The sequence below is a fragment of the Ctenopharyngodon idella genome, chromosome 7, assembly GCF_019924925.1.
Source record: "Ctenopharyngodon idella isolate HZGC_01 chromosome 7, HZGC01, whole genome shotgun sequence".
Lineage (NCBI taxonomy): Eukaryota > Metazoa > Chordata > Actinopteri > Cypriniformes > Xenocyprididae > Ctenopharyngodon > Ctenopharyngodon idella.
In genome coordinates this window covers 17,727,017-17,754,121 of record NC_067226.1, presented here as the reverse complement: position 1 = coordinate 17,754,121, position 27,105 = coordinate 17,727,017, and the positions used below count along the sequence as shown (strand labels likewise).

General features: G+C 36.9%; 1 protein-coding gene across 2 annotated transcripts in view; it reads left to right on the top strand.

Moving 5' to 3' along the window:
- si:ch211-186j3.6 (neural-cadherin) overlaps nt 1-27,105 on the top strand; it is a 264,672-nt gene that overhangs the window by 209,969 nt on the left and 27,598 nt on the right. For both annotated transcript variants that reach the window (XM_051899157.1, XM_051899156.1), the window contains 5 exons: nt 981-1,258; nt 13,632-13,846; nt 21,831-21,958; nt 24,238-24,365; nt 24,709-24,832. In XM_051899157.1, coding sequence (XP_051755117.1) covers nt 981-1,258; nt 13,632-13,846; nt 21,831-21,958; nt 24,238-24,365; nt 24,709-24,832 — 873 coding nt within the window. The remainder of the gene's footprint in view (nt 1-980; nt 1,259-13,631; nt 13,847-21,830; nt 21,959-24,237; nt 24,366-24,708; nt 24,833-27,105) is intronic.

The window sequence follows — 27,105 nt, the reverse complement described above, 5'->3', positions numbered from 1 at the left end:
TAACTCTTTTAAACCTACCCATTACCACCAAACCAGCCCCTAACCTTACCTGTATCCCTCCTCATTAGCAGAAAAAGTGTTTTGCAATACAACATGAACACAAAAAGCACATCGTACCTAACATTTTTTGATGTAAGCACATGGCAACAGAGGACACCTAATATAAAATCATGGCCCAATGGTTAGAGAGTCAGGCTGGCAACTCGAAGTTTGCAGGTTCGAGTCTCAATACTGGCAGGAAATGACTGAGGTGCCCTTGAGCAAAGCACCTAACCCCCAATCACTCCCCAGGTGCCATAGCAAAAATGGCTGCCCACTGCTCCATGTGTATGTGTCCACGGTTTGCAGTATGTGTGTGTGTTCACTACTCACTTCTCCTAATGTGTGTGCACTAACTGGATGGGTTAAATGCAGAGGACAAAGTCTGAGTATGGGTTACCATGCTTGGCCTTCACATGTCACTTTCACTAAATCGACCAATTATTATTCCGAAATTTAAACAATAAATGTCATTTTGACGCTCTTTAATGTGGTTTCATCAGTGTATCTGCCTCAGTTCAGTGTGAACTGATCATCACTTACTGCTAGTTATTGCATTAAATAAACATGAATGACTATCAGAAGGTATGTTCAAAAATGCAGTACTTATTGAACTTATTGAAATGTATCATCTCTCGCACAATCAACCAGAGTTTCACACATGGAAAGACGTCAGTGAAAAAACAGCTTGCGAACAAACTGACCTTACTTTATAATATATCAGCAGCAGTTTTGAGTAGAAACCTGATTATTTCATTAGGTGCATGGAACTCAAAATCTGTTTCTGGGTCAAAATGACTCAAAATTATAGAGCTGGTCACATGTATTCTTTTCTTTCTTTTAGTTCTGTTTTTTTTTTTTTTTTTTCACCATTATGGGAGTATTTTCTCAAGTGATTGACTTACTTTCTCTCTCTCTTTCCATTTCCACTTCCCATCCAGCTCCAATCATTTCTTCAAGTCAACGTGACTCAGGTTCATATAGATGAGTGTGTGGATGCTGACTGTCGGGGAGGAGGGGGCTGCACCAGCCACCTTAGCATAACTGACAAGCCAGCGGTTGTCGACTCAGGCAGCATGGCTCTAGTGTCAGTGACTGTGGAAGCCACAGCTGTCTGCAGCTGCTCAGCACGTGAACACCTCCACCAGAGCTGCTCTGTCTATCCTAGAAACCCCTGCCACAACGGAGGAGTCTGTGTGGACACGCAGAGCGGATATAGGTGAGAAAGTACAGGTTTTCCTTTGAGAGCCTCAGAGCTTACTTGAATGACTTTATTTCACTTCACATATGGAGAGAGTGAGCTGAAGATAACAGCAGTGAGATGTTTACAACAGGCTTCCATTAGCTGTCTGTAATCTGCAGCAGGTTCCTGAGCATATGCAAGCTCTTTAAGCAAACACAATGTCTAAACATTACATTAGGTTGAGAATTGCCTAATAAAACTGTCTGAAATTAACAATGCATTTAGATGCATAGATGCCTCGTCCTTATCTCACATTCATGTGCAAAAAGGAGACGTGATCAAGTGAACTTCCACATGGACCCGAGCCACTCTTTGTAAGTCTAATCTTCTCACTTTTGAGCTTTTTCACAAATATGAGACTGAAAGAACCTTTCTTTTTCTGTGTTATTCAATTATCCAGTCCTGGCATGGTATATTGATTTCCTTTCCTGAATAACAATACCGAGTGACTGGGATTGGACGGGTTTGCGGGAGCAGGGAGCTTGTGATAACTGTTAGGTGGGGATTTTTTTCCCTCAGACTATACGGAAACCTGGCAGCCGCGAGTTAATAACAAAAGCTCTAATGCCAGTTTTTTTTTTCCTCTTTTTTTTTCAGCCGTGGCTGTAATTGAACAAAGCAGGCGATCCATGCCTCATGTTGAATATTTTGAACAAAACTTTTTGTGTTTTACGTTCTGTTTCCAAGCAGGAAGTTGTGTATATGCCTAAACTGGAACATGTATTTCTAATTAAAAGTGATGTTTCTTTTGGAAAGCTGGGCAGCTTTTCCATACATTACTTCTAATTAAAACTAGCTAATTTGATCTTTTTAAATGCATGTGCAAGTTTAATTAGAATAGCTGGATTGTCTGTTGTTTGTTGTCTAGTTGTCTGAGATAATTGCAACCTCGCATGGCTATTGGAACAGGAATATCAACCCTGGAAACAGTGATTAGCAAAGAAAGTCTTCATCTTTCAAACAACTAATTTTGGTATGCTATGAAGAATTTCAAGACCTTGTCAGAGCAAAATTGCATTTGTAGTACATTAATTCCATTAGTTTTTACCAAGTATAAATGTGCATTAAATTGGTATATTTTTACGGAGTGACAATTTACACCAAGTGAGCCTGCCTTGTTTGCAGAAGCTATTTACACTAACCAGACCCACCATTGTCTGATTGAGCCAGGAAAATTACAAAAGAAATCCTGTTGTTAACAGGAGCAGTGGTGTAGAGGGTAAGGTGGGTGCATTAGCTTTTGATACGACTGACTCAAGTTAGATTCTGCCTTTTTCTAAACTCATTCTTCTCCCTTTTCCTATCGCATATCAGCTAGGAGAGGCGTTTATGTTAAAAATGAGGAAAGTTTTCAAAAAGTGGAAATAAAGTGCTTAACAGGTATTTAATAGTGGAAATAAATTGTTTATTGGGTAGGGGTAGGTGTAGGGGAGGGCTTTAAGGATTGGGACAAGTAATGTCCTTGTAAGGCAACATCCATTTAAGATTGTAATGAATATAATCATGTACATTGAATATCTTATTATTGCATGCTGTTTTATGAAATACTACAATACACTGAGGTGCAAATAGTATCTGCCACTATTTGCATAAGTATAAATAGCATCAAATAACTATTTACACTTAGTGCAAAGAAAATACTGCTATTTTTACTGGGACTCATTCATGAAACTTTCGTAAATTCTGAGTAATTTGCGCATTAAAACTGACCTTCTTGAAAACGCTCCTCCGGATTCACAAATGCTTCGTAAGCATCAGATTTGATAGTTAAACTTGTGTATGTTAATGAATTTCAATAATTCGTAAATAGGGCATGCATGGACCCTTATTCATAGTTAGCATAATCCCCGCCTATAAAAATGAACTCGTGAAATACTACACACCATTTACACGTGGTAGGTAGCAGGTAACATTTTTAAAATATGAACATTTTCATGAATCTGAAAATTTACATCAAAACGGATTTATAAACGATTTACACAAAAATTTGTTCTGCTTGTGTTTCATGAATGAGGCCCACTGTTTGTAAGTAGCATCTGTCGCTGTTTACACTTTTTACGCTATTAAATACCTGTTCATTTCCACTTTTTCCCGCCCCTTGGAAGCTGGCCTTTGAATTTTCTGTCTGCAGAGATTAGGCAAGCAGAATCCCTTAGTGTTTTTAAATCTTCCCTTATTTTATTTATTTATTTATTTATTTATTTATTTATTTATTTATTTATGGTTCCTTTAACCTGATTATTTTGTAATGGTCATATTTTTCTATTTACTTGTTGAACTTTTGATAGTATGTTTTTATTTGGTATTTTATTTTTGTCTATTCCACTTTCATTAATGCATTGTTTGTATTGTATATTTTATTTGATCTTGTTCTTGTGAAGCGCTTTGAGGTGCTACTTTTAAAGGTTTATTATTATTACTACTTTTTGAATACTTTATTTTTATTTACACTTAGTGCAAATAGCTGCTGCCATTTTATTTTTCCTAATTTTAGTTAATAGTCTGTTTTACACATCAAAATTAGTTTCTGTTGTATTTTATTTTTATTTTATTTTTTCTATTTATTTTACTTTATTTTTTAATATTTATTTTTATATTGAAAATATTGGCCAGAGCTATTTTGAGAAATTCATCAACTCTGTGGAAACTGTTGCTCACATTTACATTTCTCCTCCCTAAAGGTGAGATAGACTTGAAAATTACAGAGAAAGATGTTGAGAAAATAGTGGAAAAAGTTTGTGTATGAATAACATCTTTTGTCAGCCCTGATTACAATGTAAGTTGACAATACCACATTGTAAGACTGTAACAGTTAGCTAGGGCACTACCGGATGCTTAGCAGTGATTTATAAAGCTCAGTGTTTTAGTATGTATGGGTTGATTTAGAACCAAATCACAAGAGCAGCTGCCATGTGGAAGCTCCAAATGATATCTGAAATGTGCTTGCAGATGTGAGTTGTGTTCTAATCGCTGCTTGTGATATGGAGGATTTTTCCCTTCCGCAGGGAAATTAAAAATGCAGAGCAGTGAACATATCATAAATACCGACTTGACATCTTCCAAAGGGGGCATTTAAAAATGAAATTGCACATTTGCCTATTGTATAATTTATGTGTTGACCATTTACCTCACTCAGACTCGCACCTATCAAGACCACACTACCACTTCCCATCACACTCAGACACACACGCACACAAACCTGGTTCCACAACTGTCTTTTTTTATTTTTTTTTACATAAGTAAAAAAAACTGACTTGCATACAATCCTTTTTGCCCATAATGTCTTTTGTATAGCATAATCTGAGACATCATGGAAAGATCTGCCTTAATACCACTATGAGATTGTACATGCAACGCATGCACATGCAGTGGCTTAACATCCCATTCTGACATACAGTATGTCTTTTCTATGCCTCATTTTATCACTTTGAAAAATATGGAGAAATTAATTTAGCTCTCAGTGGTTTAATTAAAAGAAGAAAGTAAAGCTAAGGATTTGTGAGCGGTCAGACCTAGTGAGCATGTAATGTGGTGAGCTGGCGTTGTGTGCCATAGCGCTTCATGCCTCAAGCCTTCCTCTAATCCTAATAATGTCCGCAGGCAACAACTTCAGTGTTGCCTCTGTGTTACGTCAACTTTCCTGTTTTCCTCAGCCTTCAAGTATTTATATATGTGTGTGTGTGTTTGTATATATATATATATATATATATATGTGTGTGTGTGTGTGTGTGTATGTATGTATATATATATATATATATATATATATATATATATATTGTGTGTGTGTCTTTTGTTTTTTTTCAATGTCAAAATATAAGTATTTATATGAAAAATGATGACTTGTTCTGTGTGCACTCAGACAGAACGGTTTATCAAACATAGACATCTGTATGAAAAATAGGGATTTGTATGCATTGATATGACATGGTCTATACGATTATCTTGCTTTGGCAGAATGAAATTGCTTTTGGGTCCCTTACTCACACTGTTTGGTTATTTCTGTGTCAAGTGAGACTTAGACAGTCCTGCAGCAGAATGCTTTAAATATCAATGTTTTCTTGCACAAATGTTGTAATTCACATGCATCAAACATCCAGCCATCCTGGAGTGTTTAGCTCTCAAGGTCCTTTTTCTATTAACTGAAGTTCATGAGTCACTTTCAATGTATCATGTCTGTGCTTCATTAGAATTAAATAGATAAAGTAGATTTACAAATCTTTTGTGAATGTACATCAGCGAGAAAGGGGTCGATGTCAAACACATTTACTTATAGACTGTAAACCCCTGTTTGAATATTCCTGCATGCAAAAAAAATAATCTAATTTCCCCAACCACTGGTAAAATAATGCAAAAAAAAAAAAATCCTATTACTGCAGCTACTATTAGCATAAGGCAAAAATGTCTCATTCGTAAATTATAGATCAATTTGCAGGCACAAAATAGAGGCTGCAAAATACTGTATTTATCATAAGTAAGATGTGGAGCTTTATTATGTACAGATGATAAAATGTGTAACTAGAGTCAATTTAAACATAAACACCCTCAATCATACTTTGTCTAATTAAGCTGCATCCTTTTTAGGTGATTGTCACCATTCAATAAATAATGACAGCTCCTCAGTTAGAGGAGGAACCGAATTTTGTGTCATTTGCTGTGTTCATGAAATTATAAGTTTAGTAACTGGTTTCGTGTACTTGAAATCTGAACTTTTTCTCAAAGGATTTGTGTAGCTGTACTGTACAGTACATTCTGTCACTTTGGGATCCAAATGTTGATTAAATTTCCAACTATTATGTGCATTTATCCAGCAAAAATGAAAAATTAATGAAGATTGTTTAGTAGCATGCTACAAAAAATAATTTCTTTTTTCCCCAATAATAATAATAATAATAATAATAATAAAAATCTAAACATTATTAAAACAAGATAATTTTATTTAATGCTAAATTGCTTAAGATATGTAGGACTTGGTTATAGACAATATATCTTTATGCTTGTTTCTTTAAAGTAAGCAGTAAAAATGAAACCTAATTCAATCTTGTTTGTTTACATATGTTTACCGGTAAGTAAGACAAATACTGGTTGAGAAAATGATATTTTGCAGTGTAGTGCAATAGCATAGGCTATTTGCTTTATTAAAATACTATTTCTAATATGCAGATACATGCGTGCTGTATATTCCAGCCCAGTGCACGTCACTCTACTGAGGGCTGGACCTCAAGATTTAAGGAGCAACATGTAAATAGTCAGGAAGGAGGCTTAATGGTGGATTTGTAAATGGAGGGTGGGGGAGATTATTGTAGGTCTTTCACAAGCTAACCAATAGAATCCTCATACTGTTTATGCTGGCAGGAAATGAGCAAAAGGGAAGGGGTGAAATGGACCAGAGGAAGTAAGAGGATTGTGTTCAGCCATCATGGCTGATATTAATGCCAGGATTCAGTCGAGGAGATAAATTGGTCTTATTTAGTACATCAAGCAGAATAGAGCTGAGTCTTTTTTACAGTAGAGGAAGAAGTTTCTATTTTAAAGCGTTTTACTGTCTCTCTCTGGCATTCTCTCTATTGCTGACAAGCACACACTCTTAATATTTTAGATATTGCTCACATTGACCCCAGTGGATTTCATGGGACAGAGGCCAATTTTATTTTTTTATTTTTTTTGCTTTAGAAAGATCTGTGACCCTGCTGATGTTTATCAGAGGCTGTTGTTTTTTTATGGAATGAAAAGGCTGTCAAACTGCTTTCTTGCAGTTTTTTGTGCTATTTAACATTTTTGTTCACAAATAACCACTTGCAAGAAATGCCCCAAAGAAACTTAAAATGCATGATCAGCAAACATTTTGCTTTTTCATCTTTCGGCTCCTTTGCTCAGTCTTTTCTCAGACCAGCTGTGATATTCTCTTTTGCTCCAGTGGGACTGTCTCTTTCATTGATCCTGTCACATAATTTGATCTCCACATTGAATTGCCCACTCAAAGCACCCCTTTATCCATCCGTAAACCCCTGCCGACTGACTCTCACCAACACAAAATCACAGGGCTTATGTATTACTCAATCCTCAGCCTAAACGGGAGTCACCTGAAATAGTTTCTAGTGAGTCTTCATGAAACTTTAGCTTAAAAGGGTATCGTTCCCTAGACAGAGTTACTTTATTGTATTGATTTGGATGGTTGACTGTTGTCTTATTGCAACCAGATTGGCTCCTCTGTCTTGCTGGATTTGTGTCTTGGGAGAGCATTAGTCGCACCAGGCTAGAAATTTGTCCAAATCCAGTGCGCTGTGAGGCTGACAGTAATCAATGGGCCAACATTAGAAATGTAATATCTGTGCCATTATCATGGAAAGTTTTCTCTGTGGTGTGCATTACTCTTCCATTCCACACGTGTATCCATCTCAACACACTTGATGGATGAGTTGTGAATGACTATCTGACACACCATCTGAAACCTTTGAGACAGATTCTTGTAAACTTTAGCATCTTTTATTTTTTTTTATATTTTTGGTGTTTGTTTCCTTTTGCAAGAAAGAAACTCAGCAAGTAAAAATAACTAATGTCCAGTCAGTTCTTTCAGCAGTTTAGTGTTAATTCAAAGTTTTACATATTAAGAAATAAAAAATGTTTTATGAAGAGTCATCTAAATGTGTACACTAACTTCAGATAAAGACTGTACTCATAAAAGTTTTCTAGAATAATTGTTTTTAATTATGTATGATGCAAGTCATTCCACTTTTTTTAAGCATGTTGAAATGATGTGACCTTTAGTGAGTGCTTAATTTGAACCGAATCCCGCTGGATCCTGTTCTGGAAAATGTCAGATTTTGGATTTTTTTTGCGTTCGAGTATTTGTTTTTAAATGATTTGGCATTGGTGACAGTGTGCTCGTGTATGAGAAAGAGCGAGCCACATTAGGGCTGGGCGATATGACAATATTATCGTATATCGACAATGTCTTGCAAGTACCACAATGTCGATAATAAAAGTCAGTTGCAGACGATAATCGCCAATATCGAGAGAAAAATAAAAATTTATTTAACATAGTCCCATAGTTACCATTCACATATTTATTCACATGCAATAGCATAAATTAAATATTTTGTAGCCTATAGTAGCTAATTAATAGGGTTAGGAATAAAAAATCTATTCTGGAATCACATTTACTTAAGGCCAGGAATTAAATAGGCCTAGGCTACTCTTTATAAAATTAACATTTTGATTTTGCTTATTAACAATGTATTTTTATTTTTAAAACATTCAAGCGCGAGATGAAGCAGACAACACTTCTGTAGGCCCCACGCGCTGTTTTCTGAGCTCCGCACACATCCAGAGTGCGCACAGAGAGCCGCCTCATAAGTTATACACAGAAATTTGTCAAAATATTCCCATAAACACAGTTTTGTCACGCATGTGTGTGTGTAACAGACTATATTGGATTTGTGTATTGACATCAACCCAGGCCTATACCCGCGGCGCTAATAATGTTAATTACTGTTTAAACCGACAAGATTGTTAAATTAGAATTAAAAGGCTAAATTAAATTAGAATGGATAGCCTAAATGTCTATGACTCATTAAAAATAACAAAATTTGTTTTCCAGTGGTTGTTTTACACGCACAAACAACAGAAAAGGAGAATTCACATCACCTGCAGCGCAAAATAAACTCATAGCCTGAATAAAATGAATAAATACACAAAATATATTCACTTAAACAATTAACAGATTAACAAAACGAAAGAAAAAAAACTGAAGCCATATGCTGTTTTAATTGATTTATTTTTTTGCGACGCTCTCCACACAAACACGTTCAAAACGAAACTAAGATGGAAGAAAGCGGTATCGGTTTTCTTTATTTTACAAAAACAAAATGTTTTGTTTTTATTGTGAGTGTACACAGATATAATTAAACTCTTTACAGTTTATGTATGACCAAAAATTAGTATTTTAAGTTGTTTTCACTGGTGTAAGGAAGTAGTTCAAGTGATCACGCCGGCGCCTCGCACGCACACGTCAATAGCACTGCTTGACATCGCAGCCTGTTCACTATCAAAATAAATGAAAAATAAAATTTGTAATTACTTATTTTTCCAAATAAATAATGTCTTTTTGTTTTTGGTTTTTTGTTATAAGAGGCCTGTAAGGATACATCGGAGCTCTAAAACATGAGAAAAAATAACCTTTCCGTTTTTGGTCATGCAGAATGAATCAAATTGTTTTTAATCACTTTTAGACAAATAACAAATACATTATAGCTTAATTACAAGTTTAAAAAACAGCGCTATGCGTTGAAATTAAATAAATTAAACGTATCATCATGAAATGTGTCCGATGTTTCTCTTTCAAAAATGAAAGAGAAACATTGGACTTTAAGAAAAAATAGGCAAGACACATTTGACATCAACATGCATCATTCTTTCAATCACCACCGGAATGTCCACCTTCACAATGAACACCGTTAAACTCTGATCAATTCAACAGTTCTCTTCACGAAACGAAATTCATTTCAAACACTTGATAAGAGCAGTGTGGAAATGATTAACAACACTAACATAACAACAAAGCTAATGTTTTATATTAAAGCACAAACTAAGAAAAGAAAAACAAACCTTTAATTAAATTAAGTTTATGCCTACTGATTTGCAGGCTATTGTCAGATAAAGTGCAACCAAACTGATGTGTGTTTACAGTGCGTGTCAGGCTATGTTGTCTCCGACGGGGGCGGGGCTCGGGTAGACGATATTATCGGATATCGCGGTATTTTTTAAGGCAATTACCGATAAAATATTTTTACATATCGCCCAGCCCTAAGCAACATATATATTTTTGACCAATCAGTCTTCTTAAGTAATGTCAGTCCAGCAGTCAAGACAGTCAAGCATATTTTCATTTTTCATATCCACAAGTAAAGCTGGTGGTGTTTCAGATCAAAAGGGATCTCAAGAAGATGAAAATTCACCCCTGAACAGTTCTAATACTAATCAGGATAGCGGAAGACATGAGCAACGTGAATTAGATCAGACAGAAATCCAATGTAATGAAGAGGCAACAGCGTTGTCGTGAGAGAGAATATGACTGATCAACTGAATGATATTTGATCTCAACACAGCTATATGAGTAATAGTATAATACACTAGGTTGTAGTTACGGCCAAACAGAAACTTGTAAATGATGCTCTTATTTAGCTGTGCTATCACCGTTTAGTGACGTCATTGTATGTTCCGAAACATCACATAATGTAAATAATTTGTCACAGAATAAGAATATGTGAATAACTTTGACAAAAATGTCAGATAGGCTTCATGTAGTTTGACAGTCAGTCCTGTAAACATATCCTTGCCTGCCTTCAGCTATGGCATGTTGTTTTAGTAAACATGGGAATAGTTTTGATTAGGGCTCAATGCAATTAGAGCACTTGTGATGCTTTATTGGGCGCATTGACCTGCCTGACTGTCTGTAACAAGTGCACAGAGGCCATCATCCCATGTCATTTTCCTTTCAAATGGGCAATTAGAACTGCAGCTACGAGTGAGACAGCAATGAGAGAAAGAAACAAAGACAAAAAGAGATGGAAAGAAGTCAGACGCACAGAGGAAGGACAGTGATAGACCCATGCATTTTTCAAAGACTATGATTAGAATTGCCAAAGAGGCACTGAGGCAGGGGATCTGAGGGCACAGCAGTGCTTGGGTGGCAAACCAAAAGAAAGCAATTTGTCATTGATGTTTCTGAGCAGATGATGCTGTTTGTGGGCTGAATCGAGAGTGTGCACAACAGGTGGGGTTGATCCGTCAGAAAGCAGAACAAGAGAGCTGTTGATTACTGTTTGAGTCATGCCAATACGTATGCATATGAAGTGTATCTTTCATATGGAAATTTTTGATAGCAAAAGGATGCACAACATCAGACTGGTATTGTATGGTCTAGTGCGGTTCCAGTTTTACGGTTTTGTGGGGGATGATGTTTGGGAAGTTCCAATGATGAGGAAAGCTATTGCTGGAGGTCTGGCAGAATACATTTACATGATTTAAAGTTTAAAAAAAAAAAAAAACATCATTTTTTCTCATACTATACATTGCTGCAGCACCTCTTTCACACTCTGCCTGAAACGCTCTGTTTTAGTTCCTATCTTTTTAAAGCCCCCCTTCCAAAACGTCCAGTCTGCTCTGATTGGTCAGGTTGTGATTGACCAACCATTTAGAGCGTGTGTTAGAAATGTAACATTCCTTACCAGCATCTGGTTTCAGCTCCGAGGCTTCACGATCAGCTGTAAACAGCATTATATCTATGTTAACTATGGTGTTGGTATTGCAAGTCCACACAATGAAAAAAAAAAAAAAGCAGCATGTCCTCATAGCGAGAACGTACCCATCTGTTCTTTGAGGACAGGCCATAGAGCTGCACGATTAATCATTAAAAGATTGCGATCTCGATTTAAACACCCACACAATCTCATTCCTAAATGACAAAAAGTCCCCTGTGTCTGTTAAACCTTTGACAAAATCACACCGGAACATTCAAATCTGCTTAGGGGCTGCCAAAGACCAAGAGACAGCAGCTGTAATGTATAGGAATGAAACAGCTGCACAGTCTTTTCAACATTACAGTATCATTATTTCTGTTTTACAAATATTCATATTTTCACAGAAATACTGGGTTAAAGTTTATAGTTTGGATATTAACACTGATGTCTACAGAAGCGATCAAAATAGAGTAAATCACCTTTTGAAAATAACATGGTGATCCATTATAAAATAATGATTGTATCGATTAAATCATTACACCACCAGGTTGGACAAGTGACTGTTAAAAAAAAAAAAAGTCATTTGTCATTGAATCATTCATTCAAAAGATTTGTTCAAAAACACTGATTCATCCTGTAATGAAACAAGTGAGTCATTGAATCATTCATTCAAACCTTTTTTTTTTTTTTTTTAATAATTCATTCAGATTCATTAAATGGTTAGTTCACCCAAAAATGAAAATTCTGTCATTAATTACTCACCCTCATGTCATTCCAAACCTGTAAGACTTTCGTTTGTCTTCGGAACACAAATGAATATTCAGTCGTTTGTGTTAAAAATAATTAAATTAAGATTTGAAAAATGCCAAAACATAGATTTAAACGTGCAAAATATTATTTTGTAATATTATAATGTGTGTAGTGTTTGGTGTGTGTGTGTGTGTGTGTGTGTGTGTATACATATACATATACATACACACACACAAATATATATTATATATATATATATATATATATATATATAAATGTAGTTGAATTAAGGAAGACTTTTCCATACAATTAAGTTAGGTTCAACAAGTCTACAAAAATCCAAAATCCATTTAAACAAATAATACTTTGTTGAACAATTTATGTTCGTGTCAAAAAATAAAAAAATAAAAATGTTGAGTGAACTTAATTAAATTAAGGAAAACGTTTCCATGAAATTGATTTATATTTTTCAAACAAAACATAATTAGTTTGGACTGATTTATTGTAGTCTTGTTGTATGAACTGAAATTCAGCAAGTTGTTGTGGTTACCATTGTGGTGAAGAGTGAAACTTGTGCTTAGGTTGTGGGTAGCTGTTGTGCACATGAGAGTTCCATGATTGTCTGATGGGGGGCGGGACCGTAGACCGTACACAGATGGCTTAATCTGCGTATGAAGAAGAGCAGCACTGTAATCAACTGATCTTACTTCAAGTTTCAATAAACAAGTAGTAACAACAAGCTCTACTCTTCAGTACAGTGGTAACCACAGACATTTCAACATAGAAACTCTTTTAAATGTCCAGCATAACTGAACGTTAAACACTAACAAGCCTTTCCCTTTACTAAAAAACACACTGAACAGCACTTAATTTCAACATTTACTCTCCTGATCTATCCCTATCCAAAGCATGCTGGGAACTAGAAATCCACTTCCCAGTTTCAGTCAATGTAACAGAAATGATTCATGTAGTCCTTAACTTAACATTTTACAAATTTAATTTCATTTAACGTAATTAAATTGAGTGCAAATGACAATTAGGTAAAAAATTAAAGATTTGTGTTTTATTTAAATAAACTGAGCAAACAGCTAGAATCTTTTTTTCTTCTTCTTCTTTTTGAATGAATGCAGCACAATTACAGTGCTGAAACCAAAGTTAGGGAGATAACTGGCTACATGGGTCTTTATTCTCAACTTAATAGGATAGTTCATCAAATTCAGGGCTCTGTAAGATCACAATGTATGACTATGTCTACACCAAAAATGTCTTTCGAGTTCAGGTCAGTCCAGTAGCATGTGTACAAAACCCGAAACTCATACTGTTTTAATGTGAGCTTTTGATTTCCTGTGTGCATACCATAGATGCCAGTGCCCGGCTCAATTTGAGGGACCCGAGTGCCAGCAGACAAAACACAGTTTCCATGGAAACGGCTATGCTTGGTTTCCCCCTATAAGACCATGCTTCGAGAGCCACCTCTCACTGGAGTTCATCACAGAGGTGGCAGATGGCTTGCTGCTCTACAGCGGACCCCTCTCTCAGCTTCAGCCGTGGGAGCCGGAGGACTTCATGGCCATAGGTAACCTACAGACACACTCACTGCAGCCTCACCGCAGGTCGAAAGGCGAGGGATGGGTATTGCAAATGTGCAGCAGCATTAAGGCAGAGCATTGCTACAGTGTCTACATCATTCTTTCATATCACAAGCTGAACCTCTGGCACATCTTCACTCATCTCCCAGTAGGGCTAGACATAGAGAGAGAAGAATGAAAAAAGGGGTGATAATATGTTTATTTCAGACAGAAAGAGATGAAGAGACTCCTTTGCGTCTCTCCAGCAGGATTTAGTGTTTCTAATAAAAAAAGTTTTATTGCTGTAACATTTTCTTACTCAGGGGAGATCTGCTATCTTCTAACAACCTAAACACAGAGAAAAAGGAAAAAAAATAAGGTTTAAAAATACCACATTATTACTGTTTGTTTGCATATGTGTGTCATAAATTCCGCAGCATTGCCGTGTGCGGCTGTATTAACTCATTAGGGGTTAACGAATGCACTCATTATATCAGTAAAGGCTTATTTGTCATTCATCTGGGAGAACGACTACAATGGGGTATACACATTTAGAGCTTTAATGAACTCACAGATCTGCCTACGTGCCGAGCATACGTTCATATGAGAGCATTCTGCTCCTGATCAGTCCATTGATGTGTTGGCAAATGTGGATAAGTAGCAGATAAGGCAGTGTGTGAGTGTAATCAGTGCAGGGTGAGATGCTGAACATATGGAGAGAACGAGAGAGGGATGGATGGCAGACAGCGGATCTGAGGTGAGAAAGAGAGAGTGACAAGGAGTGAAAGATGAAGATTAAGTAAAGTGAGCAACTGTGGACAGGGTTTCAAAGTGGCTCCAGCAACAAAGAGTGGTGAAGTGGTGGAGATCTGTCTGAGCTTCAGGTCAGTATCAGGGTGAGAGTGATAGTTAAATACACCTTTTCCATCAAAACGGTGCTGTGTTTGTGTTGGAACTTCTGCTTGGTGAGGGATCTTTGAATATCTGTCATAACTGACCCCTGATCCCTTTGATTAGAAAGAACAATGATAACATATGTGACTACATAATCTGCCCGCAAAAAAAACATGCCACAACATGTTTTTGGGTAAGATTTGCGTACAATAGGCCTCATTTTATTTACATTAGTTAAATATTAGATCACCCGGGGGTGAAAACGTTTTTAATTTGAAGATCAAGGTAAATTGTACGTAATTTGTCTTCCGGGAAACAAGTATCTTCTGTTGCTTCTGAAGGGCAGTATTAAATGAAAAAAACAATGTGTATATATATATATATATATATATATATATATATAAAAACATATTTCAACAAAATAAGAAAAATTTGGACGACATCATCCTGTTCAAAAGTTTTCACCCCTGGCTCTTAATGCATCGTGTTTCCTTCTGGAGCATCAGTGAATGTTTGAACCTTTTTTAATAGTTGTGTTTGAGTCCCTCAGTTGTCCTCAGTGTGAAAAGATGGATCTCAAAATCATACAGTCACTGCTGGAAAGGGTTCAAATATGCAAAAAATCCTTGAAAACTGAAGAATCCGCAGGACCTGGAGGATTTTTCTGAAGAACAGAGCTCAGTTTAACTGCTCAGAACAAACAAGAGACTCATGAACAATCATCACAAAATAAAAAAAAAGTCATAGATCATCCAGGTAACCACACACAGTATTAAGAACCAGTGGTTCCCAAACTTTGAATGGGGTTATTTTAATAAATTCAGCTATAAATATATATATATATATATGGAAAAATAAAGCAGCTGCAAGCACTGTAGCATACAAAATAATGTTTGTCACATTGAGTTGTTTTTGGTTTGAGGACTCTGCTCAGTGCAGGCATTATTGGTTCCTATAGTCAGCATGTTTTTAGGGGTATCTTAGATGCTATTTTCCCACATCTTCTGCTTGTGGAAATGTACGAATTGAATTTAAACTAGGCACTGGCTCCAGAACCAGCACCAGAAAAGGGGTTTGTGAGAGAGAGGTTGAATAGGTCTAGTGAGGAAATGCAGCAAACAGAAAAAGAATCAGAAAGAGGAGAAATGGAAACAGAGAAAGAGTCTAGTAGAGAGAGTCAGATTAAATAGATAAAAGAGGTTCAGATTTGAAGGAACTGCTGGGGAGTAACAGTAAGTGCCGCAGCTCAGACATGAATTAAACGGAGAAAGAAGTTCATGTCTGGGTGAGAGACGAAGATGGTGTGTGAACAGGAAAGTGGAACGAAGAAAGAAAGCGGGCGATGAATAATGATGAATGGCAGTGCGGAGGACAGCGGAACAAGTGTAGCCACAGTGTGAGTCTCCGTGCATTACTCTCTCTCTCTCTCTCTCTCTCTCTCTCTCTCTCTCTCTCTCTCTCGCTCTCTTCAGTCCTCCTCGCCTTCACTCTATCAGACCTTATTACTTACTGCTGTTCTTCACCGTGGCCTATTAAACCTTATCATTGGCCTGGTGCCTGCCAGTTTTACGCCTCTGCTCTTCTTATTAAAGACACTCATGACACTGATACTACAATGCAGTTTCATAGTGTACACACACCCGGGGGCCTCCCACACACATCCCTGTGTGCAGCACATCATGCTGTTGTGTCTGTGTGAGTATTAGTACTTCTGAGTTGTTTCTGAATAGATTATGAATATGTTGGTGGGCTGGAAACCAACTCACAACCTTTGCAACGAGTCCAAGGTCAAGAAGTAGTATTTGTTTGGCTTTGATTGGTCTGAGTTAAGCCGAACATTGCCGCTGGTCAGAAAACATTTCCAGTGGACAGTTTAGCTGTAAGAATTTTGGCTTCAAATTAAAATTGACATGAAATTCCTTTCTTTTTATATTGATATTCTAATAAAATTTGTGAATAACTCTGAGTAAACACGTATTTTCCTTTTAAGCCATATATATATATTAAGGCACACGTATATTTTTGCCTTGGGTGATCCACACATCAGTCGAAGCGCTTGAGGCATAGCTGCGCACATTATAAAACAAGCACTAAGCATGAAATCCACACGTGGCTTCTGTATTAAAGAGCAACCATCTTTATTCACCTCTAGCATGAATTACTTCTCCTAAACACACTTTTTCTCATTACAGCCTGGATTCATTTTCTTTAGACGACCTCTGACCTCCTCCTCAATTTATTTTCAATGATGGAAATGGGCACGGATACGTGCTTGAAGTCTTCATGTCACATGGGTCTCATTGGTGGTTACAGTCTCTTTTCAAGGTTAGACAAAGATTTGAGGGGTGAGCATGTCGAATCAATAGACAAATTAGACTGACAAATCTAATTTATTTGATTAAGGACACTTATTGAATGATAAGCAGCCTCGAGAGGTAATTTAACCATGACTGAAAAGACTTGTGGCTGTAGATGATGTACAGGGACTTTGAGAAAAATGCTGATGTCTTTTGTGAATAGATAGCGTACTTCATTAATTTGCTAGTAGTCTTGTCAAGTATGTAAAGGTAAAACATCCTGTTGAATTTATTCATTTATTATGCACTTTTATCCAAAGCGGTTTCTTTTGTTGGTTTCCTATTATATTATTATTATTATTATTTAATCATTAAAAATACCTATAATAATATTAATTACGGCTAATATGACCCTTTTGATTGAAATATATACTTTCACTTTGGCAGATAGATAGATAGTTTGTGAGCTTTTATACACACACACACACAGGTTTGTTTTTGTGAATTGTGAGGACATTCCATAGGCGTAATAGTTTTTATACTGTACAGACTGTATTTTCTATCACCCTACACTACCCCTACCCTTAAACCTACCCATCACAGGAAACTGTGCACATTTTTACTTTCTCAAAAAACTCATTCTGTATTATTTATAAGCCTTTTGAAAAATGGGGACATGGGGTAATGTCCTCATAAGTCACCCTCTCCTTGTAATACCTATGTCATACCCATGTCATTACACAAATCTGTGTCCTGATATGTCACAAAAACATGCACCCACACACACACACACAAGAGGAGCGTCTGGCAGATGAAAGTGAAGTGAGCACAGAGATACAGTTACACCCAGAGTGTGATGCGTGCATTATGGTCAATTTGCACAAACCTGCTTCACAGTGAACCCTCTCAGACTCATCATGCCACAGCAGCTCTCAAATATCCCTTTCAACTTACAGTATTTCAGCTCATTTCCTGAGCCGCTGATGGGAGGGCCACTGGGTGGGGTTTTCAGGGTCCATATGCCATCTGCCCTAATGCTCATCCCTCAGGACTCGCAAAGAGAAGCCATTTCTTATGCTTAAAGTGGAAATGCATTTGGGGGGATCTGAAGGGAGGAGGTCAGCCTCCCTTCATCTCCCCTCCCACTGACAGAGGGATTAATGTGCAGTGATGTTGCAGGGAGACCAGTATGAATTAGGGATGAGGAGCAGAGAGCACAGACGACCTCCTGTGACTGCAGAGGGATCGTTTCTGAGAGCAAAAACATGTTGCAGCCTAATTACATATACAGATTGCGTTCCCTGTATATGATGTTTACATATGTAACAGAAAGTGCTGGCCAGTGTTCCAGATCAAACCATGTGCCCCCTCACCCTGCATTCTCTCTACCTCTCTCTCTCTCATTCTGGTTTTCATGTGTGTATTAAGGCCATGACACACCAAGCCGGAGGTCGGTCATCAGCAAATCTCGGGCCATTGTTGAGTGTCTGTTAGTTCAGTTTTTGCGGTGTGTTCTGCACAAGTCGGACCCTGTTGGTGAAAGAGAGAACTCTGATTGGCTGTTTAGCTTTATAGCAAACCAGTGCACGAAAAGAATAGTGAAAGTGATGAAAGCAAGCAAAGAGAGAAGTCAAGAGGACAGAGAATGTGGTTCTAATTTTACATCATCTTACCTGAGTATTCCAATATGTAAACATTTTCATAATGACATGGCTGTCTGGAATGAACAAAGTGATCAACATGATTCATGTTCAAAATGGTTAAAGGGTTAGTTCACCCAAAAATGAAAATTCTGTCATTAATTACTCACCCTCATGTCGTTCCACACCCGTAAGACCTTCGTTCAACTTCAGAACACAAATTAAGATATTTTTGATAAAAACTGATGGCTCAGTGAGGCCTGCATTGAAAGCAAGTTAATTTACACACTTTCAAACACCAGAAAGGTACTAAAGTTATATTTAAAACAGTTCATGTGACTACAGTGGTTCAACCTTAATGTTATTAAGCGACGAGAAAACTTTTTGTGCACCAAAAAAACCAAATTACGATTTTATTCAACAATATCTAGTGATGGCTGATTTCAAAACGCTGCTTAATGAAGCTTCGAAGCTTTATGAATCTTTTGTTTCAAATCAGTGGTTCGGAGCACCAAAATCACGTGCTTTCAGTAAACGAGGCTTCATTACCTCATAAGTGTTTCGAAATTTCAGTGGTTCACGTGACTTTGACAGTTTGATACATGCTTCGAACCACTGATTCGAAACAAAAGATTCGTAAAGCTTCGAAGTTTCATGAAGCAGTGTTTTGAAATCGCCCATCACTAGATATTGTTTACTAAAATCGTTATTTTGTTTTTTTTTTGGCACACAAAAAGTATTATCATCGGTTCATAACATTAAGGTTGAACCACTGTAGTCACATGAACTGTTCTAAATATAACTTTAGTACCTTTCTGGGCGTTTGAAAATGTAAATTAACTTGCTTTCAATGCAGGCCTCACTGAGCCATCGGATTTTATCAAAAATATCTTAATTTGTGTTCCGAAGATGCCACCTGCTCATATGATTGTTATTGCCTTTCACGCACTGCTAGTTGGCCACTGGCTGTACTCTTTACGTTGTGTTTGAGTGCAACTGACACAAGCCAACAACATAGTCAGCTTTCATTGCAGCTAGTTCTTTGATGATGGTTTGGTGTCACGGCCTTTTGAAACTTCCAATAGTCACATCCTCTTTCTGTCTGTCTTACAGAGACACCTTCATTACTTCCCCTCATTTGAGTCCTTTCAAATCAATACCAACCCTAGACTTGCACCTTTTCCATCTCTCATTTTCACTTCTGTTGCCCCTCCTTTCTCAATCCTGCTTCATCTGCACTCCACCTAAAATGTCATGTCAGCTTGAGAAAACATGGTCTTGCTCTCAGTCGGCAGCACTTCATGTCTGGGACAGGATTGGTGACAGCATCAGTGTAGGGGAGCAGTTCTCCGTTCTCAGGGGCTTTCCTCTAAAGAGGGCTTCTCGGCCCAGATTACAGCAGCACAGCTCTGCACCCAGCATGTTCACTGTTATCTCTAGCTCAACACTCTGATACCATCGGGAGTTAGCCTGGAGACATCGAAACAGCTTGAGAAAGAATTCAATGAGACCATTGGAAACCACCAAGATAGGAACAGTTTAGGAAAACTCTGAGGAGTTTATATAGTTATTTATTTCAGCTGTGTGAGTCATGAGTTAATACAGTACAATTGTTTGGGTTTATAATTTCAATTTGGAAAATGTTAAATATTATGGCGAGCAGACACGGGAGGGTTGTAACACTTTCCATGTACTTTTATTGTACACACAAAGTGCACAAAATGACAGTTCATTTGTTCATTGTTCATTTGTAAATTCTTGTATGTGTACATTTTTTTAATTCAAATGCTTAAAATGAAATGGTGACAAAATAAAATTTATATGAAATATTCAAATTTAAATATTGTGAACATGTAAATTTGATTAACACAATAAATTTATTCCGTTCAAAAAGCATTACTTTACACCATTTAAAGTAGTAAATTTTAAAATTAATTTGAAGAATTGAAGAATTAAATGTGGGAATATTATAACAAAGTTTGAGAGACTCACCAAAAGTCCTTTTCACCATATAAAACAGTGACTGACCAGAGTAATACTTAGTTAACTAACACCTGCAAAATACAGAGCAAATTTATTAAACGATACTTCTGAGCCACTATTTCCATCAGTGCTCTATTTGTCTCTCAGCATGTGCTAACCAAACTCCCCCTCAACCGTGAGAGTGAAACAAAGTCCCTCAGCACTCATGAGCCGCTTGAACGGGTTAAACCAGGGGAGGATGATGGAAGACATTCACTAGCTGAAACACTCTGTGCAAGAAATAATAGGAGAAATAGAGTGACAGCGAGAATAAGCACAGATGGGCGACATAAATCAGCCAATTTTAATGACGGTGTGAGGGAATTAGCCAGGACAATCTGTCTGGAGAGTCAGTCATTTGATTTGAGCTAATGAAGTGGGTACATGTGTTTTGAGAAGCGCCTATTGTTGCTTAAAAGCAGTTCATCTTATACAGTATGAAGAAAACACTGTGACCAACAAAAGTTCAGCTTCACGGCCAGCAGACAGTGAGCGCCAGACATAGCCGCGCTGAGAGGAAGCGGGTGTTATTTACAGGAATGAAAAGAGTGCATCAAAAGGAGAACTGGAGAGGATGACAAATAAGAAAAGAGAGGCAGAATTAGAAGATACTGGGAAAGCGGGTTGGTGAGACACATGACAGACAGACATACCGGCCAAAATGGGCTTATTTAACAGCAAAGATCCTGCTGATAAATGTGAAATTAGTTGAAGGCATTTCTGCCTGTATGTTCAGACTCTGTCAGAATATATGAAGCTTAAGGGAGTCTTCCTGGCTTCATTAATTTTTAATTTGCCAATCGACTAACTCAGACAAAAAGAAGAACTTTCCGTAATATGTTTTTCCTATTATGCCAGAGGATAATGTAATCGTAATTGCGGCAGGCTCTGCAGCGCTTACTTGACCCTGTAATGTGAAACAAAGCGCCAGTTTATGTCAGACATTTGTTAGTCAAAAGCCTGCTGCTAGTTGAGCTTATAAAACACTTTTACCTGGTAGTTTTTAGGCAGTGTGTGTGTTCAAGTTTGAGTCTTTATAACCATCCTCCACTCCTTTGTAGTTCTGTATCCATGTTTTAACTGTCCACCTATGTTCTTCTTTCTCTTTCTCTCTGTCTGTGTCTGTTCTTCTCTCTCAGAACTGATCGACGGCACCCCCACCCTGAAAATTAACCACGGCTCGGGTACATTGGTCCTGCAGTTGCCGGGCAACGTGAATGTAGCGGACAGACGGTGGCACAGACTGGACGTGAGGAGCAACAGCAAAGTAAGCATGCAAGCGACTGACTGCCGAGTTTAATCGAGCAGAGGCCCGTCTCTCCTCGTCAGCTTCTTCCAATAATACACCTCGGTACACCACTGTACAAATCTTACTATCTGCTCTAAAACCATCTTCACAGTCCAAGAGGGACAGAGGAACTGTGGTCGCAGCTGTTAGCTGGGTTTACTTGATCCGAGACATTCTTTAGTGTGCTAATTTGTATTGTATTCAGTTGTAGCCAGAACTGTTTCAGATCCCAAGGCCTCTTCGTTGCTGTTAGTTGCTAGTCTCTGTAGTAGTGCAAGGTTGTAGTCTTGCTGTGGTGGAATCTGCCTTAGGGTCAGTCTGAAATTGTTTGAAATTATAATGCTTATTGTTCAGTACAAAAAGGATACGAGCATCCTGCTGGGTGTGAAGGGAGCATTGCAGGTTGGAGCTTTTTAGCATCTTGACATGCTATATGTTTAATAAAACCATGCCTGAGGCTTTAGCCTCCATAGAGAGTGGAGAAAGAGTTTGAAGTGTAGCTTCTTCCAGTGTTAAAAATGTTGGTGAGAAGGAGCTCTTGACACAACATGGTGATTTAAGTGACTCTACAAGCAAAGGAAATGTGATAATCTCTAGAAGACATCTAAAGGCTGGACAACTTTTGCCCAGATTTTTGCCCTTATTTACATTTTGGATGAGTTAATGCTAGTTGCAGAAAGTCAGAGCCAGTCTCCATGTTTTGAGTTGACATATTTCACAGAAAATTGTGTAGTGTACTTCAGATTATGATTCCTCCTAGTCAGATGAAATTAAACATTTTTGATTATTTTAGGAGATTTTAGAAGACATTGTTTTCATTTGTCATGCATCTCCTAGCAACTGTGTGAGTTTGTTGAGTTTGGAACAACTTTAAAGTGCATTTCACCAAAATTTTGACAGTTTAAAAAGTTCATTATTCGATTCTTTTGTTTTATTGTATTTATGCAACTCTTGTATAACTTATAACTCAGCTCTTACCATGAAAATAGCCTCAGCTGCTGATATGGCATTAAAATTACTACTGCTACTACTACTGCTATTGTTACTATTTATTAAGGTATTGTTAAAAAAAAAAAATAGTCCATGTGAATTGAGCAGTTAAATCCAAGTCTTTATGATTGCTTTATTTGATTAACAGTTTTAATTAAGGCTTTTATTCACATATAAACATTGATCAACACTCACACATCAAATTATGGTGAACGGCAACTCAACCATATGTACGAGAACAAACCTTATAGGTCCTCATTCATCAAGCAAGCACATTTGAGCTTCAGAAGACTTGGATTAGAAGTTTGTAGTGACAAAATGACAATTTTCATTTTTGAGTGAACTATCCCTTTAAATTCTTTCTTTTTCTGTTGTTCTTTAACTGGTGGTATGTCTGCATGTCTGTTTGTGTATGTGTAAAACAACCCTTATCTTCCATATGGGGTCTCAGAGAACAAAAGGACGTTTGGTTACACTTTATTAAGTTGACGTGTACTTGCAAAGTTACTTATAGTCAGTAGAATGTCTGTTGGGGAACCATCAGAATAAAGTGTTTGGAGATATTAAGCAGACAGTTTACTAATACTCTGATGACTGCTAGTTGACATGTAGGAGCAAAGTTACTATAGTAAAATGTCTAAAGTGGACTATCGAAATAAAATGTTACATTTTGATAGCTAGAAATATGTACCTAACATTGATGTTTCCGGTTGATACTTCATGACTTTTTCAATTTTTTTTAAGAAGGCTTTTTATAAACAAAATTTAAACTTGATGACATGACTCAACATCATCCTTAAAAAAATTTACATTAGTTCTGTTTGGGGTCTTAGAGACCCCAACTATAAAACATTAGAATGCATTTTTACATTTTGAATTTGTCTGACTACTGTACACACTGTATCTCTTTTTCCAGTTGATTTGTATTGTATTTTTCAACTGTGTTTTTGTGGGTCAAATTGAACCCAAACAGAAATAACATTAGCACCTTCCAAGAAGTTTGTGGTAAAACTTCAGGAATACAGATTCAATATCTGGCTACAAGATTTTGACCAGAGGAGTATATGAAATACATTCAAATGGAAAATAAGTGGTTTATTTCAAAATTATTATTAATATTTACATGGACATCATTGGTGCTACATAAAAAGTCAATCTCAGAATGTAATGTTTAACATTCCACCATTCAATTGTGGCACTTTATGGAAGTCAAATTCGCACATTTGTGTCTTAATAAAGGTTATTTTCTCCCACACATTTGTTCTCAGGAGGTGCGTTTTACACTTGACCGCTGTGCAGGAGCCACTATAATGGAGATGGAGGGAGTGGGCAGCTGGCTAACTACAGAAGACCACACTTCCTGTGAAGTTACTGGCATCACACCGAATATGGACAAGTAAAGCACTTCTTTTCCTTTATATTTCTCTTTTCACATCAATTTATGTTTGTTTAAAGTGTTAAAAATATCACCCTGATGAATCATTAAAGTTAGATTGCCAAAGAAACCATTCCTCCACCATGATAGCATGACACAGAGCACCAGTCAATGAAACAATCATTATTTTCCTTTTTCTCACTTTACATGCTTGAAAATGTCTTTAAATATTTATTATCACACAAAGGTCTCAATTTAAAAGGTCAAATGGATTATCAGAGTTAATATCTAGAGGAAAATGACCTCTTCATAACATACAGCACATTAGCGGCAAGGGTCATTCTCCTTTCTGATGTGTTTTCAGGTATCTGAATGTGACACAAGTGCTTCAGCTAGGAGGAGTGAATGAGAACCTGCCCTATATCTACCCACAACTCCAACACAAGCACTTCACTGGCTGTATCCGAAACCTCATCATGGACAGCAAGGTGAGGTTCTCTTGATTTTTTTGAATTGGCAAATGAACGAGAATTTTACTTGCCCAACCGGGAAAGTAGCCTGATTAAAATTTCAATAACAAAAAATAACTAGGAAAGCACCACAACTTCGGCCACCAAAAATGTTTGGGCAAGAATGATTCTGATTTTAATACATTCATTGTAAACAGCGTTAGATAATGGATAATGTATTGACGGTAACAAGTTCACGCCAGTTGATCCACTCGATCGCTTTATATGATGAACAGATTTAATTTAGGCTTTTATTCAGATATAAACATTGATCAGTGAACATAAACAGAAGCTCAACCGAAACTTGCGTGAGCACAAACCTCTATTGGAAGCTCAAACGTGCTACGTAACACACAAGAACCTGATTGGTTCTCCCACGCATCAAGCAGACTTGCTTGAGCTATGATATGTGAGTTGATGAATGTTTATATGTGAATATAAGCCTAAATTCAAAATTCTTTAGAAAATTTGGACTAAACCACTCAATTTTTGGGTGAACTAACCCTTTAATGATAAACATTTTACATTTGTCTGACTACTGTACACACTGTATCTCTTTTACCAATTGATTTGTATTTTATTTTTCAACTGTGTTTTTGCAGGGTCAAATTGAACCCAAACAGAAATAACGTTAGAACCTTTCTGAGAAGTTTGTGGTAAAACTTCAGGAAAACAAATTCAATATCTGGCTACAAGATTTTGACCAGAGGAGTATATGAAATACAGAATGATACAGACTGCAGCAGGTGTATTAGCCTATATTAAGACCTAATGCACGGATCTAATATCATGTTACACATCAGATGTTTTTCCCCAAACGTTCACTTAAGACATAACCGACTATGTTTGCGTGAATACACACCAAGACAGATATTTTGAAATACTGTAATTCTTTGTGTAATACTGCACAATACTCCATAGCTATGATAGGTCTATTTATTTATTTTTTCAAATCGATTCTTTTGTTTTATGCATCGATGCAGAATCGTTCACATCAGCATCACGATGCATCATAAAAAAACGATTATATTCACAGCTCTAGTTATCACCATCATCCTCTAGAAAGTAATCCTCTACAATACCTGTTATTTCATAACTTTGGGGCAATTTCACCGAGGTTGATAGCATACATGCTGTTTAAACAATCAGCTATCTTCTGTTTCTCGCGCTTCATAGGTGCCGCCATATCAGATAGGGAATTCATCAACCCAAGCATCAGCATCCAAAGACTGAATTATTTCAACACATAGCAGCCATAAAAATGTCTATAAAATAAGATATTATCTTGGCAGAATGTTAAGTTCCAAAACAAATAAGCTGTTATTTCAGTGATTACACGAAAAAAAAATCCAGGCAATTTTCTTGCCTTTCCCGGCACTGACCTGATAGTCGCTCATGCAGATTGATATTAAGGTCTGTTTGCACTCTAATGGTAGAAAATAAGTTTCTGAATCGAATGACACAAGCATCAGCAGGTGTTTCTGTGCCGAAATTAAACCCAGAGAGGATTGAAATCAATGTTTAGCATGCCAACTTTGTCGTGTAAAAATCATTATCTTCTGTATTTATCATGTTATAAATTAAAATTTGAGTACTGTATCCCAAACCCCTCAGTATAATCTATCATTTACAGCAATAAACATTAAACACACTTTATTTATTTTTGTCATTTTTATGGCTATGAATACTTTGACGCTCTTAATCACTTCAATAAGCAAGGAGTATTAAGTAATTTTAAGTGACTTACATTTTAGACACAATATTGACTGTTTTTGCTCTATTTCGCAAATGAAAAATAGTTCAAAACAAAGCCACAGCAGAAAAGTTGCTGTCTCTCAGCGACATACAGCTGTGTTTCATTACTGAATGATTCAGCATTTTTGAACAAACAGGGAGTCAATGATTCAATGACCCATTCATAAAGACAGTGGGTGCTTTTCAATTAGAAGGCTGCATCCTAGTGAGACTGTGTCCTTCCTAGACCAATACAATCTTGCATTACAAAATGAAATTGGACAAGCTCAGTATCGCTTCATTATCCACTAAATCTTTTTTGTGAATTGGGAATGTGTGCAACAAACTTTAAGTATTTGACATAAAAGATGAGGAAAAAATCAAAAGAACAGTATTTTTATACTGTCCCTATATGGATGAGCAAAGATGTACGTCCTTGGGCTTGCATACACTGTCAGTTTTGAGTTTTCTAAGAGGTCTTATTTGAACTGAGCTATAATTGACCAGGCCACTTGTCT